This window comes from Centroberyx gerrardi, chromosome 15 (genome assembly GCF_048128805.1).
Source record: "Centroberyx gerrardi isolate f3 chromosome 15, fCenGer3.hap1.cur.20231027, whole genome shotgun sequence".
Lineage (NCBI taxonomy): Eukaryota > Metazoa > Chordata > Actinopteri > Beryciformes > Berycidae > Centroberyx > Centroberyx gerrardi.
Genome location: NC_136011.1, coordinates 29311630 through 29330565, shown reverse-complemented (window position 1 = coordinate 29330565; position 18936 = coordinate 29311630). Strand labels below are relative to the sequence as shown.

The 18936-nt window shown below is 41.3% G+C and overlaps 1 protein-coding gene across 1 annotated transcript in view; it reads left to right on the top strand.

Moving 5' to 3' along the window:
• opn4a (opsin 4a (melanopsin)) overlaps positions 1-15275 on the top strand; it is a 62319-nt gene extending 47044 nt beyond the window's left edge. The window contains 8 exon segments of the mRNA XM_071899925.2: positions 963-1166; positions 2694-2865; positions 3200-3370; positions 5823-5930; positions 9794-9989; positions 10989-11159; positions 13594-13647; positions 15048-15275. Of these exon segments, the coding sequence (XP_071756026.2) occupies positions 963-1166; positions 2694-2865; positions 3200-3370; positions 5823-5930; positions 9794-9989; positions 10989-11159; positions 13594-13647; positions 15048-15275 (1304 nt within the window).
• The last annotated feature ends 3661 nt before the right edge of the window (positions 15276-18936 follow it).

Sequence of the window (18936 nt, the reverse complement as noted above, 5' to 3'; positions counted from 1 at the left end):
TTCCCAAAATCTTGGAAAAAACACCAATTAACTACATGAACTACACACACACACACACACACACACACACACACACACACCTCCCCTCTCTCCCTCTCTGGCTTGCTGTCAAATTATATTTATATAGATAAAGCACTTTAGAAAATAGGTTTGTACCAAAAGTGGAGTAAAGAAAGAACCAAAATACAGATAAAAGCATGAGAAATGAAAGAAACAAGACATAGAACAAGTGCATCAAGTGTGTGTGTGTGTGTGTGTGTGTGCAAAGTGCAGTGTGAGTCATTCCACATTAATCATACTGTATTTGTCAGTCAGTGAAAAAGCCTCATCACAGCATCATGTGACATCATGTGGACAGTCTGATGATAGAACCTGTCAGTCAGCCTCATCAATAACTGATCAAATGTATTGGCCTTAATAAATTCACATGCATCATTCCATCTCTCTCTCTTCTTCAGTGGTGTTTCAGTAGAAATGTGTCGGTGTGTCTGTCATGAAACACATTCTGTCTCTCTCTCTCTCTCCCTCCCTCTCTCTCTCTCTCTCTCTCTCCTCCTCTCTCTCCCTCTCTCTCTCTCCTCTGTCTCTCTCCATCTCTCTCTGTCTCTCTCCTCCCCCTCTCTCTCTCTCTCTGTCTCTCTCTCTCCTCTCTCTCTCTCCTCTCTCTCTCTCTCTCCTCTCTCTCTCCCCCTCTCTCTCTCCCTCCCTCTCTCTCTCTCCCTCTGTCTCTCTCCATCTCCTCTCTGTCTCTCTCTCTCTCCCCCTCTCTCTCTCTCTCTGTCTCTCTCTCTCCCCTCTTCTCTCTCTCTCCCTCTCTCTCTCTCTCTCTCCCCCTCTCTCTCTCTCTCTCTCTCTCTCTCTCCCTCCCTCACTCTCTCTCCCTCCTCTCTCTCTCTCTCTCTCTCTCTCTCTCCTCTCCCTCCCTCTCTCTCTCTCTCTCTCCCCCTCTCTCTCTCTCCCAGGTTGTGAGCTGTATGCGTTTTGCGGCGCTCTGTTTGGGATCTGCTCCATGATCACTCTGACGGTGATCGCGATCGATCGATACTTCGTCATCACGCGACCTCTGACCTCCATCGGCGTGTTGTCACGGAAACGGGCGCTGATCATCCTCATTGCGGCCTGGGCCTACTCTCTGGGCTGGAGCCTGCCGCCCTTCTTCGGCTGGAGTGAGGACACACACACACACACACACACACACACACACACACACACACACACACACACACTGAACACACATTCTGAGCTAAACACCAAAAATTTAAAAATGGAGAAGGAAAGAGGAGGAGAGGAGTGGAGGAGAGGAGAAGAGGAGAGGAGAAGAGGAGAGGTGAAGATAGGATTTAAGGAGAGTAGGGAAGAGGAGAGGAGTGGAGGAGAGGGGAGGAGGAAGAAGAGAGGAGAGGAGGAAGAAGAGAGGAAAGGATGAGAGGAGAGGAGGAGGGGAGTGGAGGAGAGGAGGAGGAAGAAGAGAGGAGAAGAGGAGGAGAGAAGAGGAGGAGAGGTGAAGATAGGATTTAAGGAGAGTAGGGGAGGAGAGAGGAGAGGGTGGGTTAGGAGTCTAGGAAGGTAGGATAGGATGGTAGGGTAGGAGGGTAGGAGGCGAGGGTAGTGTAGGAAGGTAGGTCTACTCTTATTCTACTCTAATCTACTTTAATCTACTGTACTTTATTCTACTCTACTTTATTCTATTCTAATCTACTTGACTCTGCTCAACACTACTCTACTCTGTAATCTACTCTGCTGTACTTTAATCTACTGTAATCAACTTTGCTCAACTCTATTCTACTTTATTCTACTCTGCTCTAATCTACTGCATTTAGATCTACTGGACTCTACTCTACTCTGCTCTACTCTACTCTCCTCTCTACTCTACTCTACTCTACTCTACTCTACTCTACTCTGCACTAAAGCTTCAGGGTGTCTGATGTGTTGCAACAGAAACAACTTGTGGCTCGTCTGCCCTCAAAATCCCATTCACTGTCTCAGTTTCAGTTCGCTGTGTGTGTGTGTGTGTGTGTGTGTGTGTGTGTGTGTGTGTGTGTGTGTGTGTGTGTGTGAACTGAGCCTCCTTTCTCTGCTCTGCTTCACTTCTATACTCCTTTTTTTTACATTCCTTTGTTTTTTCTTCTGAAGCTCAATTTGTTTTGCTGCCACTCTCTCTTTCTCTCTCTCTCTCTCTCTCTCTCTCTCTCACACACACACACACACTCAACATGTGGTGTGTGTTTGCCTCTATGTATTTGCTCCGTCTCTCATCTGGTTTTCATTCTCTCCAGCAGACTGCAGTGTCTCCAGACGACTTTACATTGAGTTTATGTAAATTTTGAAACTATTTTGGAAACTACAAATTCTGATAAAACTTCCTCAGCATCCCAGAAAAGTTTTGACGCTCACTTGAGGCAGAAAAAGTTTTCCATCAAAAAAACTTTCGACACAAAAATGTATTAATTTTCATATTTTCACATTTATCTGCATTAGTGTGGACAAAGCCTTAGACCATCATAGGACAAAAACTCTCCACTGAAACCCAGGATAACAATAAAACAACATTAACAATCTCCCTCTCTCTCTCTCTCTTTCTCTCTCTCTCTTTCTCTCTCTCCCTCTCTCTCTCTCTCTCCCTCTCTCTCTCCCTCTCTCTCTCTCTCTCTCTCTCTCTCTCTCTCTCTCTCTCTCTCTCTCTCTCCCCTCAGGTGCGTACGTCCCGGAGGGCCTGCTGACCTCCTGTACGTGGGACTACATGACCTTCACCCCCTCGGTGCGAGCGTACACCATGCTGCTCTTCGTCTTCGTCTTCTTCCTGCCGCTCTTCATCATCATCTACTGCTACATCTTCATCTTCCGCGCCATACGCACCACCAACAAGTCAGTGTCAATGTTTTCAGTGTGTGTGTTTATATGACTGGGCTGTGTGATAAGAAGAGATGGCTGTGAGTTATTGTGAGTTGTGAGTTAGATTTTTAAAATCTGACAACACTGGATGTAGAAGTGGAAAGTGGATCTGGGAAAGGTCATGAAGGGGCATTTAGAAAACTGAGATATTTCAGTTATAAAACTCAAAACAGCTGTCCACTGTCAGCGGCTTGGCATTTCTAGTGTTAAAGAAAAACTCACAGATTTGCCAACAAAATCCATAGATTACAGTGTGTGTGTGTGTGTGTGTGTGTGTGTGTGTGTGTGTGTGTGTGTGCGTGTGCAGGGCGGTGGGGAAGATTAACGGCAGTATTCACGGCAGCAGCCGCGACTCGGTGAAGAGTTTCCACCGGCTGCAGAACGAGTGGAAGATGGCGAAGATCGCTCTGATCATCATCCTGCTGTACGTCGTGTCCTGGTCGCCGTACTCCACCGTCGCTCTCACCGCCTTCGCCGGGTAAACAGCCAACAAACATCCTGCCAAACATCCAACCAGACATCCAACCAGACATCCAACCAGACATCCAACCAGACATCCAACCAGACATCCAACCAAACATCCAACCAGACATCCAACCAGACATCCAACCAAACATCCAACCAAACATCCTGCCAAACATCCAACCAGACATCCAACCAGACATCCAACCAGACATCCAGCCAAACATCCAACCAAACATCCAACAAACATCCAACAAACATCCAACCAGACATCCAACCAGACATCCAACCAGACATCCAACCAAACATCCAACAAACATCCAACCAAACATCCAACAAACATCCTGCCAAACATCCAACCAGACATCCAACCAGACATCCAACCAGACATCCAACCAAACATCCAACAAACATCCAGCCAAACATCCAACCAAACATCCAGCCAAACATCCAACCAAACATCCAACCAAACATCCAGCCAAACATCCAGCCAATCATTCAACCAAACATCCAACCAAACATCCAACCAAACATCCAGCCAAACATCCAACCAAACATCCAACCAGACATCCAACCAGACATCCAACAAACATCCTGCCAAACATCCAACCAGACATCCAACCAGACATCCAACCAGACATCCAACCAAACATCCAACAAACATCCAGCCAGACATCCAACCAAACATCCAGCCAAACATCCAACCAAACATCCAACCAAACATCCAGCCAAACATCCAACCAAACATCCAACCAAACATCCAGCCAAACATCCAGCCAAACATCCAACCAAACATCCAACCAGACATCCAACCAGACATCCAACCAGACATCCAACCAAACATCCAACCAGACATCCAACCAAACATCCAGCCAAACATCCAACCAAACATCCAGCCAAACATCCAACCAAACATCGAACAAACATCCAACCAAACATCCAACAAACATCCAACCAAACATCCAACCAAACATCCAGCCAAACATACAACCAAACATCCAGCCAAACATCCAGCCAAACATCCAGCCAAACATCCAGCCAAACATCCAACCAAGCATCCAGCCAAACATCCAACCAAACATCCAGCCAAACATCCAACCAAACATCCAACCAAACATCCAGCCAAACATCCAACCAAACATCCAGCCAAACATCCAGCCAAACATCCAACCAAACATCCAACAAACATCCAACCAAACATCCAACCAAACATCCAGCCAAACATACAACCAAACATCCAACCAAACATACAACCAAACATCCAGCCAAACATCCAGCCAAACATCCAGCCAAACATACAACCAAACATCCAACCAAACATCCAGCCAAACATCCAACCAAACATCCAGCCAAACATACAACCAAACATCCAGCCAAACATCCAGCCAAACATCCAACCAAACATCCAACCAAACATCCAGCCAAACATCCAGCCAAACATCCAACCAAACATCCAACCAAACATCCAACAAACATCCAACCAAACATCCAACCAAACATCCAGCCAAACATCCAACCAAACATCCAACCAAACATACAACCAAACATCCAGCCAAACATCCAGCCAAACATCCAACCAAACATCCAACCAAACATCCAGCCAAACATCCAACCAAACATCCAACCAAACATCCAACAAACATCCAGCCAAACATCCAACCAAACATGCAACAAACATCCAGCCAAACATCCAACAAACATCCAGCCAAACATCCAGCCAAACACTGCACATGTGTCAGTGTAACACCAATAAATCATCACAGATTCATCCGGCAGCACTTTAAATTACAGTACACTAATTACAGGGTAATAGGGTAATTACAGAGAAATTATCTGAAAGTAACTGCTAATTTCTGGTAATAATGAGTAACTATTTTGTAATTGTAATGTGTAATTTCTCAGTTAAATCCATATTTCTGGTGGTAATGTGTCATTATTGTAATAACTATAATTATTATAACAACTAAGTAATAAATATTTCTTATTCTGCCCATTTATAGTTTCACAACTTTAATCAGCTGTTCAGTCAGACACAGACTGCTTTAGACTACTTTGGTTCTTTGTTTTGGTTTTAAATTGGTTTTAAATTCACTTCCAGGAAGAATTAAAAAGCTTTTAGAAAGTCTGAATTTTATCTTTCTGAAACCTGCAGATTCAGTTTGTTCTGGTTCCTCCTCACTCTTAGATCGGGCGATAATCCAATATTCTGGTTTATGGTCTTTCAGTGGAATCATATGGTGATGATATGGTGATTTTGGGAAATCATGACACTCAATTCTGCTGTCTGAACTGATGAGAACAAGCGAACTAATTTTATTTAAACACTCTGGGAAAATTAGGTATGAAACACCTAAAATGACCATTCGGTTCAGTGGGATGAACATTAATTTGATTTATTTAACCTAAAAAAACATACCTTATGGTTCTGGTGATATTGATTCGGCCCTGCTCTCTGTTTCCTGTTGCAGCTACGCAGACTTCCTGACTCCCTACATGAACTCAGTTCCTGCTGTCATCGCCAAGGCTTCAGCCATCCACAACCCCATCATCTACGCCATCACACACCCCAAGTACAGGTAACACCCCGCATATAACGCATAATCAATAACAGCAGTGGTGGTTTATTATCAGCGACATCACAGGTTTACAAAAGGCAGCTGTCAGTAAAAACACTGCTGTGCTGTGACATTAAAAAGTAACAGTAAATCCAATAAAATAAATATCTTCATCAAAACATCAAAGCATTTTTAACAGGTTTTCAGAAGAATGTGAAATGTGAAAATATGAAAATGTAATTTGAAGCTCACAAGCATGTATGCATCTATACATATTTGTTTTATAGCTTTTAAGATGGCATTAATTAATAAAAGATTAATCGTAATCGACACTTTGGCAATACTGTTTGTGACATTCATGCCAATAAAGCGAATGGAATTGAATTGATTAATGATAAGATGTCTGATCTTACCATCCAGGAAATATAAAGTGTTGCAACCATATAAAATGTTTAAATAATGTATTTTCACTGTCTTTCTACTACTAAAAACCTAAAAACATGAATTATTCTAGTGTCTAAAATGCATCTATCTATTGGATGAAAATTGAGAAAATGAACCTTTTTATTGCAGTTTACAATTCAGTACAATTCCTCCTAACCTGAATCTGAACTTCTTAATCAAATTTAACTCTCAAACCAAATCCTAATCCCAAACTAACCTTAACTTTTACCCTAAACTAAACCTAGTCCTAATTCTAATCTTAACTCTAAACCCAAGACCTAATCCTAAACTAACCTTAACGCTTATCTGACCTAAACCTGGTCTTAATTCTAAAATTAATCATAAACCCAATTCCTAATCCTAATTTAGCTCTTTAAACAAGTGAAGAACGGCTAAAAGAACCTCACTTCGCAAAATGTTCTTCACTCTGACGCTGTAAAACACACACACACACACACACACACACACACACACCTCTTCCATACAGGAAGGTAAGGGACAGCAGTATGTTTTCTTCAGCCTGGTTCTCACAGAGTTTCTCATTTAAAACAGATTCCACCTGTAGATAAACTCGTGACCTCTGACCTGCAGGCTGGTTTGGGTCGCTGCTCAGACTCCACACAAATTTTCTCCTCTGTAAAACAAATCTTGAATAAATAAAGATTACATAAAGACTAGATGTAGACCCCCAGGGACGCCTGGATGTCCTAGATGTTAATCTGACAGTAAAGTGAAAGATATCTTCATGGGAAATGTACAGTATGCAATCTGAGTTCAGACTTTCAGACAGAACAGAATACTTTATTATCCCACAGGGAAATCTGTTTGACATATAAAGTAATTATGAGTCCTTGTTTAGAAAGTTGATGCTGGTTGGGATACATTTAATAAAAGTTTTTTTTAAAGGATAAGGCTGGTGTTTTTTAATGCATTGCTTACCATCAACAAATCCTATGAAAATAACCAAATCAACAATGCGTTTGCTCTCCTCCCGTTACTTTCTGTCTTCCCACGTTCCGTTTTTAGCCGTCAACCCAGAAGTCATTGGCTCCAATTGGAAGCTAAAAACCTTTAAATACAGCTCACAAAGACATAGTTTACATTTTAAAAGTCGCTAACTGTTACCATGAAAAGTCAGACTGTTGTAGTTATTACCAAATCAAATTCAAATGGGAACAAATTCTTCATTACGCCGGGGACTATTTTCTGTGCTACGGAACTACTTTCCTGAGATGGAAAACGTGTTTACGGTCGGCTTATTAAGTCGTTTGAGGAAAAAGTCGTCCGGCCCGGTGCATCGTGATGATGAAATATGCTGCAGAGCAGCAGCATGGCTCTGTGACGGGTTTTAATAGTTTTTAATACAATGCAGTTCTATGGCTGCTGGGACATGAGGCTGCACTGGGCACCGGCTACATGGACGAGACTTGTTGGCAAAACAAATTCATTGCTGATTTTGTTATTTTCATAGGATTTGTTGACGGTAAGAAATGCATTAAAAAACACCAGCCTTATCCTTTAAGGCATTTCACTGTCTATTAGTATGGAAGGCCATTTCCGCCAAAAAATCATGAAGTGAGATGTTTTCTCAATATTATGAATTAGCATCTCCTAATTATGACTTAGTATCTCATATAGTATTACATAATATATGAATAATAATATAAAGAAAAAAATCTCACTTGATGATGAAAAAAAAATGTTTTTTAACAGGTGGCGGAAATGGGCTTCCATATGTGAGTGATGGACGATCTGCTTATCTCACAATCTGATTCAATCCAACCAGGATACGATGTGATCAATAAAAGTTCAGTGACAACAAAGTATGACTGTGCAGAATTCTGTTTATTTCTGAGACTCAAATCTTTCTAGCGATGCCATTGGCTGCTAGAGTGTAAACAACAATTTAAAAATGTCATTACAAAGTGACAATAATATAATTTGGATGGAGAGCTTGTGAAACTGTGATGGTCAAGAGTCTCATTAGTGATTACTACAGCAGAATAACATGGAGCTGATATCACCATTCATGTTCCTGACAGCAGAATAACATGGAGCTGATATCACCATTCATGTTCCTGACAGCAGAATAACATGGAGCTGATATCACCATTCATGTTCCTGACAGCAGAATAACATGGAGCTGATATCACCATTCATGTTCCTGACAGCAGAATAACATGGAGCTGATATCACCATTCATGTTCCTGACACAACATACGGACTGACATGTTATTGAATTGCGATATATTGAATTTTGATATATCGTCCCGTCACTGCTATCTATTCAGGAGAATCTGAGCATCCGTTATATAACAGGATCTGCATACTGTGAATTTGGGTCAAACATGTGTTGGGTACATGTTTATCTCACCTCACCTCTCCGCTCGGTCGCCTCTTTTCCTGTCGTTTAATTCTGTTAATGTGATACGAACCAGTGAAGCGTCAAACTGTGGAAAAACTGATCAAATCTGAGAAACTCACTAGCATTCCATTAACCTGAATGTGAACTGAACTGGAGAGTATTAAACACACACACACACACACACACACACACACACACACAAAGCTGCAGCTTAATACAGGACACCTGACCTTGGTTGTTAATTGTGTGCATCAGCATCACATAACAGCTGAGAGAAAGTCTCTAAATCCGCAGTGCCGCACTCCTCCTCCTCCGCCAGTCCATCTCTCTCCTCAGGATGGCCTCACTCAAGTCCTCATTCATTGCAGCCGAGCCCGTCAGACAGTGACAGGTCTGACAGGAGGGAAACTCAGTGCTCATGTGTTTTCTTCAAGAACAACAGGAGGTTCAGATGACCGACACCAGGCTGCACAATCTGCAACCACAGACTGCTGTTTCTATTGCAACTGTTTGGTTTCTCCCATTTTAATTAATATTGGCCAAATATAACCGTGCTTTCTCTCTGTCTCTCTCTCTCTCTCTCTTTCTCTCTCTCCCCCTCTCTCTCTCTGTCTGTCTCTCTCTCTCTCTCTCTCTCTCCCCCTCTCTCTCTCTGTCTGTCTCTCTCTCTCTCCCCCTCTCTCTCTCTGTCTATCTGTCTCTCTCTCTCTCCCCCTCTATCTCTGTGTGTCTCTCTCTCTTCCTCTGTCTCTCTCTCTCTCCCCCTCTAGCTCTGTGTGTGTCTCTCTCTCTTCCTCTGTCTCTCTCTCTCTCAAATTCAAATTAAAAAATGCTTTATTGGCATTAATGACAATGTTAGTGTTGCCAAAGCAATGAGATTAGAGCAATGACAACAAAACAATGTTGTATGAGCAACACCACCAAACAATTTTGATTAAAATAATTACATATCCAGTGGAGAATGTGTTTATACGGAATTAAATAAATAATAACAAACATAAGCAATATGTGAATGACTTATGAAATTAAAATCATGAATTTCTCTCTCTGTCCCCCCCCCCCCCCCCCCCCTCAGGATAGCGTTAGCGAAGTACATCCCCTTTCTGGGCGTGCTGCTGTGTGTTCGTCCTCGTGACCTTCGCTCTGCCAGCAGCAGCTTCATGTCGACGCGCCGCTCCACCGTCACCAGCCAGACCTCCGACATCAGCGGCCAGTTCAGACGGACGAGCACCGGCAAGTCCCGCCTCTCCTCCGCCTCCGACAGCGAATCGGTGAGTCCGTCTCTGTGTGGTGGACGACTGCGGGAGCCGCCGGGCAGAGCGAGGCTCTAACCCTGCCGGGGTTAGGGGTTCAAGTCCTTTCCCTTACAAAGTAATGCGTCCCAGTAATCACATTACTTTTTCCTGTTCCAGTTCCAGTAATCACATTACAGTTACTGATCTAACAGATCGGTCGGTACTTCTTCTTTAAAGGTTAAATGTGGAATATTTCTGCTTTACTGAAGTATAATATGACTAGTAAATATCAGCAGGTTTCTGAATGGTAGAGAGTGAAACAAAGTGAACAGCCGGCGCACGCTGTGGCGATTTCTGAATTCAGAAACAAAGGAGCGGCCCAAGGCTGAAGGCTCCTACCACACCAAGGTCCCTTCAAAATTCTACCAATTTGTTTTTGCCTTGCTTATCGGCAAAAAACACACATCGGAAAATATAATTTGAGACTTTATTACTAATCGGTAGGATGTTCTGGTAAATTCGGCATGTGTATAATCCTCCAAACAGCTAGAATTTTAACGGACCGGCCCATCTATGTGCCGGGGAAGTGGAGTTACTTTATTACTACTTTTAAGAAAAGTTAATTTAGCACATTTTTCCAGTAATCTTGATGGAAACGTAGCGGAATGTGGAATCAAGCTTTGGGCTTTATGTTTTGATCAAGCTTTAGGGGTGCAGGCAGTCTAGAGATTGAAGAAACAGGCTTGTTACTTGAAGGTTGCAGGTTTGAATCCCTGGACCAGCTGGGAAACTGTTGGTGGGAAAAGTGAAGGAGTGACACTCTCCCTTTCCTCAACAACCACTGTTAAAATGTTAAAGTGCCCTTGAGCAAGGCACTTAACCCACAACCTCCTGCCGAGTTTCCCTGGATAAATGAAGGATAAATAGAATAAATAATAACACTGAAATAATAAAATAAGTGTGTTGTCTGTGTTGATGTGTATTATTGTCTAACCAGCAGTGTGTGTGTGTGTGTGTGTGTGTGTGTGTGTGCAGGGCTGGACGGACACGGAGGCGGACCTGTCCAGTATGGGCTCCAGGCCGGCCAGTCGTCAGGTCTCCTGTGACATCAGCAGAGACACGGCCGAACTCCCCGACTTCAAACCCTCCTCCTCCTCCAGCTTCAAGTCCAAGATGAAGAGTCACGACTCGGGAATCTTCGAAAAGGTAAAGAAGACTTTCTGTCCTGGAAAACAAATCCTCAACAAAACACATGAAGACTGGTGTAAATCCATAGAAATCGACAGTTGATCTACACAAGGGTGGAAGACTTGACTCCCAAGTCAGTCTCAAGTCTTGAGGCTCAAGTCTCAAGTCAAGTCCCAAGTCTAAATGTAGATTACCAAGTCAAGTCCAAGTCAAGTCCATGTCATTAATGTCAAGTCTCAAGTCTAAATGTAGAACAGCAAGTCAAGTCAGAACAAATCAAGAGTCCAGTATCAATTTAATATCTTAAAGAAAACTAAATATCTAGGACTTTTCAATGCAATATGGTTTTAATAGGATAAAAACTTGGTAAGAGCATCATGAGTTTGATTTCTAGAATCAGTTTCAACTTCAATAAATTCAATCATTCCATACAAATTCAGAAAACAGAATTTAAATTCAGTCGTCTGCTGGAACAAATCTCATCACTTTCTAAATGACTTGTGCATCATTTTCTACACATTTCCCTGTAATCCAGTCTGACATGTTTGTATCTGTGGAAACTGCTGAGTGTTTGTCCGAGTCGACCTTCATCAGAACAGCCAGCGTGAAAACAGCAGGACAGATTATAGAGAGAGTTCACTTCTCAGGACATTTTACCCTCCAGATCAGAATTTAGCTGATGCTCTGAAGTGAGAATGACAGTGCAATTCAGTAAAACATGTAAAGAAAGATCTCTACGAACCAGTAATCCCTTAAAATAACTTTACATTTACATTAATTCACCACCTTAATCCCCTTAAAATTAATTAAGGGAGATATTAATGGAGGAGACCCCATCAAAACCTCCTTAAACGCCCCTTAATTTTTGACTGTATACTTTCTAATTTAATGTAAAGTTCAGAGAGACAGGAACTTCCCATTAATAACTAATTAATAACCTGTAAACCTGCACAAAAGGCATTAAAAATCCCATAATTTCTAGTGTCTCTGTGAATCAACCCATGAATAAATCCCTTAAAAACCCATGATACTAACCTTACTTTTTTAATGGATAAATAATGTTAATGTAATAAGAAATTAAGGACATTTCAGGGATAAAATTAAGGTGTAGTGAGGTTCTGGTAGTGGCAAAGCAACTACAGAAAAGGACAATACGATTCGATCCGATTCGATCCGATGCAATAGGATTCGATACAATTAAATATGCTTCGATACGGTACGCTTCGATACAATACGCTTCGATACAATTCAATTCACTTCAATACAGTTTGATGCATTTCGATGCGATGCGATACGCTTCGATATGATATGATACGGTTCGATATGATACAATTCGCTACGATACGCTTCGATATAATACGCTTCGATAAGACACGATTCGATATGCTTCGAAACAATCCGATACGATACGATTCGATTCGAAACAATTCGATACGCTTCGAAACAGTTCGATATGATACAATACAATACGATTCGATTCGAAACAATTCGATACGCTTCGAAACAATTCGATACGATACGATACGATACGATTTGATTCAAAACAATTCGATATGCTTCAAAACAATTCGATACGCTTCGAAACAATTCGATATGATACGATACGATACACTTCGAAACAATTCGATACGATACGATGCGATACAATATGGTTCGATATGATACGATACAATTCGGTACGATACGCTTCTATGTGATACGATGCAATTCGCTACGATGCGATTCGATATGATACGATTCGATACGATACAATAGAACTTTATTGTCAGATAAGTCTGGGGGGTCAAGCGACGATTTATGGGATAGAAAAAAACATGTTTCTGCAGTACAAATTTATTATCATGTCTATTTTGTATGATTTTTCTCAAATTTTGGCTTTTTCTTGTGAAATACAGAATAGTCTTCAGTCTCTAGGCTTCCTCTGATCAAATCAAATTAAATGAAACGACCTGAAAAGGGAAAATCCTCCTTCTTCGGTTGACCTGTTCACCATCCTGAAGCCTGTGATGGAGGCACCGCTTCGTTTTAAGACATGACAAGCAGCCAATAGTGAGTAGGACAAGGGTCACCTGAGGAGTGACCTCACAGGAGCCAAAAGGATTCTGGGTAATCCCTCCTGTTAATCTGCCGCTCTTTGTGTTTTTGATGAAGTGGAAGCTCTTTAATCTGCTCAGTTTGCTTGTCAGGCCGAATTAGAAAATCCTCTTTGTCGTTTCATATGGTGTTTGACTGAAAGCTGTCAGTGTTTTGTAACAGTGTATTATAACTGTAGGTGAGACTGATGTTTCTGACGTGTTCCTCTGATCTCATTTGCCTGGCTGATGCTGATAACTTTGATTAAAATCAGATTTATGATTTTCTAACCTCCATTCATCCAGGGAGGGTTGACTGTGTCTTCTTGCTGTTGAAGTGAAGTTCAGTCAGTCGCTTGTGTCTGTTATTCTTGTTCCAGACTGCTGACTCAGACTTCCCGGCAGGAGGCGGCGAGCGCGGCAGCATCCCCAATGTAAGTCCAGTCTGGTCTTCATGTCAGTATTTACACCTGAAATAAGAGAGAAAAATAACAAGGTTTGTGAGGTGAAATAGAGAAATATCCCTCATGCCTTAAATGAAACAAGAAAAAACAAAGAAAACAAAAACGATGGTTTGTCATTGACGTTTTATAGAAGCAATAAGCCACTAAGCAGCTTTAAAACGGCAGTAACACTGTTTTAATGGAAAAGAACCAGCACAAATTATCTATATTCTTTCAATCTTAATCAATAATTAAATAAAAAGCAATACCCTTTTGCAACATAGTTCTTGAACAGTAGCTGTATTAATACTACATTTAAATAAATATTTAAATAAACCGCCATCACAGGTGTGTTATATACTAGAATATCTAGTATTTAAAAGAATGATTATGCGGTCACAGGTGTGTTATTTATCATAATATTAATATTAATATATCATTAACTGGTATGGGGTCACAGGTGTTTATATTACAATACTACTTAATATTTGAATTAACTGGTATGTAGTCATGGGTGTGTGTGTTTATTATATTATTTCATTAATATTTCAGTTAACTGGTATTGAGTCACAGGTTTATCAGGTATAACGCATTTCACTGTTCATTCAGCCAATCAGAACTCAGCTGCAGCTACACCTGTTGTTCCTACATCTGTATCTGTTCCCTCATATCAGACCTGGCTTCTGTCCTGGTGTGTTATTATGTAAAGCAACATGGCCGCTGCCCCCCCAGTCCCCCCCCCCCCCCCCCCCCCCCCGGAGCGTCCTTCATGAAGACGGCGGTGGTCGATGTGTCTTATTAAATCCCTGCGGTGCAATCATCATAAATGTCAGCGCCGACTAACTGAGATTATCAATGGGAGACGGACTTAAGTGTCTGAAGACAGGTGGGGGGGGGGGGGGGGGGGGGGAGATGCTGCCAGTAGGTGTTTAGTTTGAAAGTCACGGCTGAATGAATAGAAAGAAAGAAAGAAAGAAAGAAAGAAAGAAAGACAGAAAGAATGAAAAGAGAAATTGGGATGTCATCCCAATTTTCATCTTTAGATGGATCAGTAAAACCCATTTCCATTGTAATGGACCACATCAAATATAATATGATACAATATATAATATAATTAATATGATTTAGTAAAATAATTGTAAGAAATTATTGTAAACCAGTAAAACAATTGTAAAATAGCAACTAGCAAAATAGTAAATTAAATAGAAATATATAATATAATATATATATAATATGATATAATATACTAAAATAATTACTAGTGAAGCGGTACAATAATCTAATATAAAATAATATGATAAAATATTGGAATTTTGTAGTAAACTAGTAAAATAAAGTAATAAGTAGAATAGAATAGAATAGAACGTAACGTTTGTCCTTCTGCTTGACAGAGTGATTTTGCAGACGGACACGTGACGAGAGGCACGATTGGTCGGATCCCGAGCATCGTCATCACCTCGGAGACCAGCCCCTTCCTGCCCGTCGGCCGGAACGGCTCTCGCATCGCCCGCCCCCGGCCGGCCAATGGCAACGCGGGGGCGGGGCCTGTCTCCAGGGAGACGCAGCAGGGCTCCGCCCTCCCGTCCGGCGCCGGCGACTCGTCCGCCGCGCTCATCTGACTCCGAGCAGTCAGACAGAGAGAGAGAGTCCGCCTCAAGCTCACCACGCAAAAACAAAAACCAGCTGAAGAATAATTGAATCTGGAGTCGATCTGACGTTTTCACTCCTGACAGCTCAGAGAAATGATTCACAAACCTGCAGCCGCTTTCCTGTCCGTTCTTCTTCTGGGTTTACAGAGCGCAGCAGTCGCACCGACAGCTTGTTGTTGTTGTTTCCTGTTACGTTTCCAAACCATCACCTAACGACAGGAAGCGCTATGCCTTATGGGTTAAACATGCTGTGAATCATGGGTTAAAGGAAAAATCCACCCTAAAACACTTGAGAGTAGCTAAACTCCAAACCCAAATCTGTGGTGAAGCCTGACATCTACTGGTGAAAAGTAAGGTACTGAAATGGCCGTCTGCTATTGGCTGATCTTTGGTGCCAGGTGATGATGTCACCTCTATAGAGTACAACAGGCACCAAAGATCAGCCAATAGCAGATGGCCATTTCAGTAGCATGCTGTTTACCATTAGATGTCAGACTTCACACAGATTTGGGTTTGGGGTAAAAATCCACCCTAAAACACAGAGATTCCTGTTCAGGTTGGACTGACATCTACTGGATAAAAACATGCTATTGCAATCTGCTATTGGCTGATCTTGGTTACCTGTGATGTAGGTTACATGTTCTGTCATTGTTTGTCATGGATCAGCCAATAGCAGAAATTCAGTAGCATGTTATTTGAAACATGGTCTCTATGTTTGGTTTCCCTTTAAAACCTTGCATCTCTGGCTCCATTCAGTAGTTTGTTGTGTTTTCCTTCTTGGTGGATAACCGGCCAATCGTAGACGAGGTGACGTCACCTCCAGATGTTTCCAGCAGCTACAGTGGAGTTTGATATGAGAAAATGTTTCAGGATGTAAAACATCAGCGGTAAACGTCAGGTTTTGGTGTCAGTCCCTCAGAATCAAAGAGCGAGGGCTTCTTTCTAGAGCCGCCATTTTGCACCGAGAGACGTTCAACAATCATACAGGGAGAAATCCATCGTAGAAGAGGAGAGAGACCAGTTTCTCCACCCACAGGAGCAGGAGAGAGACCAGAATGCACTGCAGCAGAGAGACAGGCTGGGGGTCTTGCTCTTACTATTGCTTTCTCCACTACACATAAAACCCACAGCTGAATCATCACACTTTCAGGCTATTTCTACACCCGATACGCCCACCTCTGAGTGAAAGCAACAAGTTCACGCCCCTTCTCTGGAGGTTGTTGAAAGGCATTCTGGGAAATGTAGGAAAACACTGACAGAAGTAGAAGTAGACGAGGCAGGTTGAGGGAAAGTGGGTTCACCAAAAACTAAACTACAGCACAATGTTTTGAACGTCACAGATTGATTATATCTAAAAATAAGATTCTCTGAGGCTGGATTTTTCCTTTAAGTAAAAGTTTTACCCCCAAAAAAGTCATTTCCTGCACCAAATTTGTGACCAACCAATGAAATGGCTGCTCCCGTGTGGCTTTTGTGGTTTATGGTTCACTTGAAATTTTGACCTGTGAAACCGAACCAATGTATAAATGCAAAAAAGCAAGAATTCAACCTGATTCAGATCAATACTAGGTTTGAAAATGCCACAAACTTGTATTTTTTTTTTCTTAGATAAATTGGATTGAGACAAGTGAAGTTCTCTCACCCTGTTGGCAGAATTATTCTCTTGCTTCATGACAACAAAACAGATTTTTAAACGTTACATACTAAGATAATAATAATACGAGATGAAATTATGTGTTGAGATGGGGCATTTTATGCAGCGCATCATGCAACTTTTCTACGAGCCTCGAGGTTTTCCTCTTCCTCCTCTCGGTGTGTCTGTCTGTTGTTTTTGGTTTATTTGTTTGTTTCTCCTCAGCAGAAACACACGATAACATGCAAACTCCAGCTGAAGCTTGTCAGTGTTCAGTGTGAGGAAACTCAGGCCATGAAACCCGATCCAACACAACTGTCAGCTTCAGAAACACTCCTCTGTCCTGCAGTGGAAGAACGCTGCAACATGAGATTTTGTATAAATAAAATGAGATTTTGTCATTTTTGTTAGTTGGTGTTAGGATCAGAAAATAAACTTAACTTCTCATTAAGTCAACAAAAACAAACAAAAAGCCATATTTTCAGATTTCTCTCTGTGAGATCTGAGCGCAGATTCCCTCTGCAGCGCAAACACACAGCGGTGATGTCATGTGTTTGGTGATGTCATGTGTCTGGTGATGTCATCCTGACTGAGAAAAACGTGGCTTTTTGTTTGTGTTTGTTGACTTAATAAGAAGTTATCTCCTCGCAGCAGAAAACTGTGATTTTAGTTTGTGCGTTTAAGTGTTTTTTACTGGACAGCCAAATGACTTGTCAGAAGAAACCTGAAAATGTGGCTTTTTGTTGTTTGTTTTTTTTTTTTTTTGGCTTTTGAGAGAGAGAGAGAGAGAGAGAGAGAGAGAGGGTTTCAGTTTGTTCAGTATATTTTTGCCAAAGTGCAACATCTATTTAAAATAAGAATCATTATCAAGCAAGTAAATGACAGATTTAAATACTTTAAAGACTTTAAATCCAGAAACAAAATCCTTAAATCCATCTGAACTTTTCTCCTCATGTAATCGAAGCGTTTCCTGAAATTATTCCTGAGATCTGTGAACGCACTTTTCTAGATATTTAAGTATTTTTAACTTTTTCTTTTTGGTTTGTTGTTTCTGTTTCTGCAAAAACTAACTTGTTCAGTTATTGTATCTTGTCTCCAGACTTATCACGCTTATTTTAGGATTTTTTTTAGTGAAATCATCTCTCTGCTCTGGCAGCACTTTCTCAGGAGAATGCAACTTGTTTCAGGACATTTTCTTGGTAAAAAGTTAAATTGTTTTGGAGAAAGTTTCTTGTTTGCAGATTTTCTTCATTGTTTTATGATGATTTCTTGAAAGACGTCATATTGGCATGAATCAAGTGAAATTTACTGAAACCAGCAGATTATCTGCCAGAGCAGTGAGATGATTTGACTAAAAATATCATGAAAGAAGCTGATAGGTCTGGAGACAAGATGACATCACTGGACAGCTCGTCATGTTTTGCAGTGTGTTTCAGTTTCAGTTTGTTTCTGTTCTGTTCCTCTGTGTTGTGGCAGTGGACTGTACAGTGTATTCAAAGTGTATTCAAAGTGTGTTCTGGTGCAGAGTGTGTTGTGGACTGTGACTGATGTTGTTGGTGTTTGTACGGAGGCCCAAAAGGGACATTAGTGTTGATTGTAACGCAGCCTGACCTGCCTGTGTAAAGTCACCTGTACATTCCCTTCACGTCTTTCTGAATGTTTCTATGAAATAACACAGAGATCTATGATAATATTCTGAATCCATAACCGCTGTTTTCCACATTTTGAGATAAATTTTTACTTTCGATTATTGGTCAATATTTAAAACACTTGTATGCATCCTGAAATTATCAAAAAAAAATCCTTATTTCCATGATGGTGCTGGGTCTTAATTTAATTCTGGACTCAAATCAGTGAGTTTATCTTCCTGCACTCACACCCGAGGTCATAGAGAGTAAAAATTACTGTAACAAAAATAATGAATTCCAGAGGAAAATTAAAGGCAAACGCAATTAATATTAGAACTTTATTGATTCCAGAGGGCAAATTGGGTGAAAC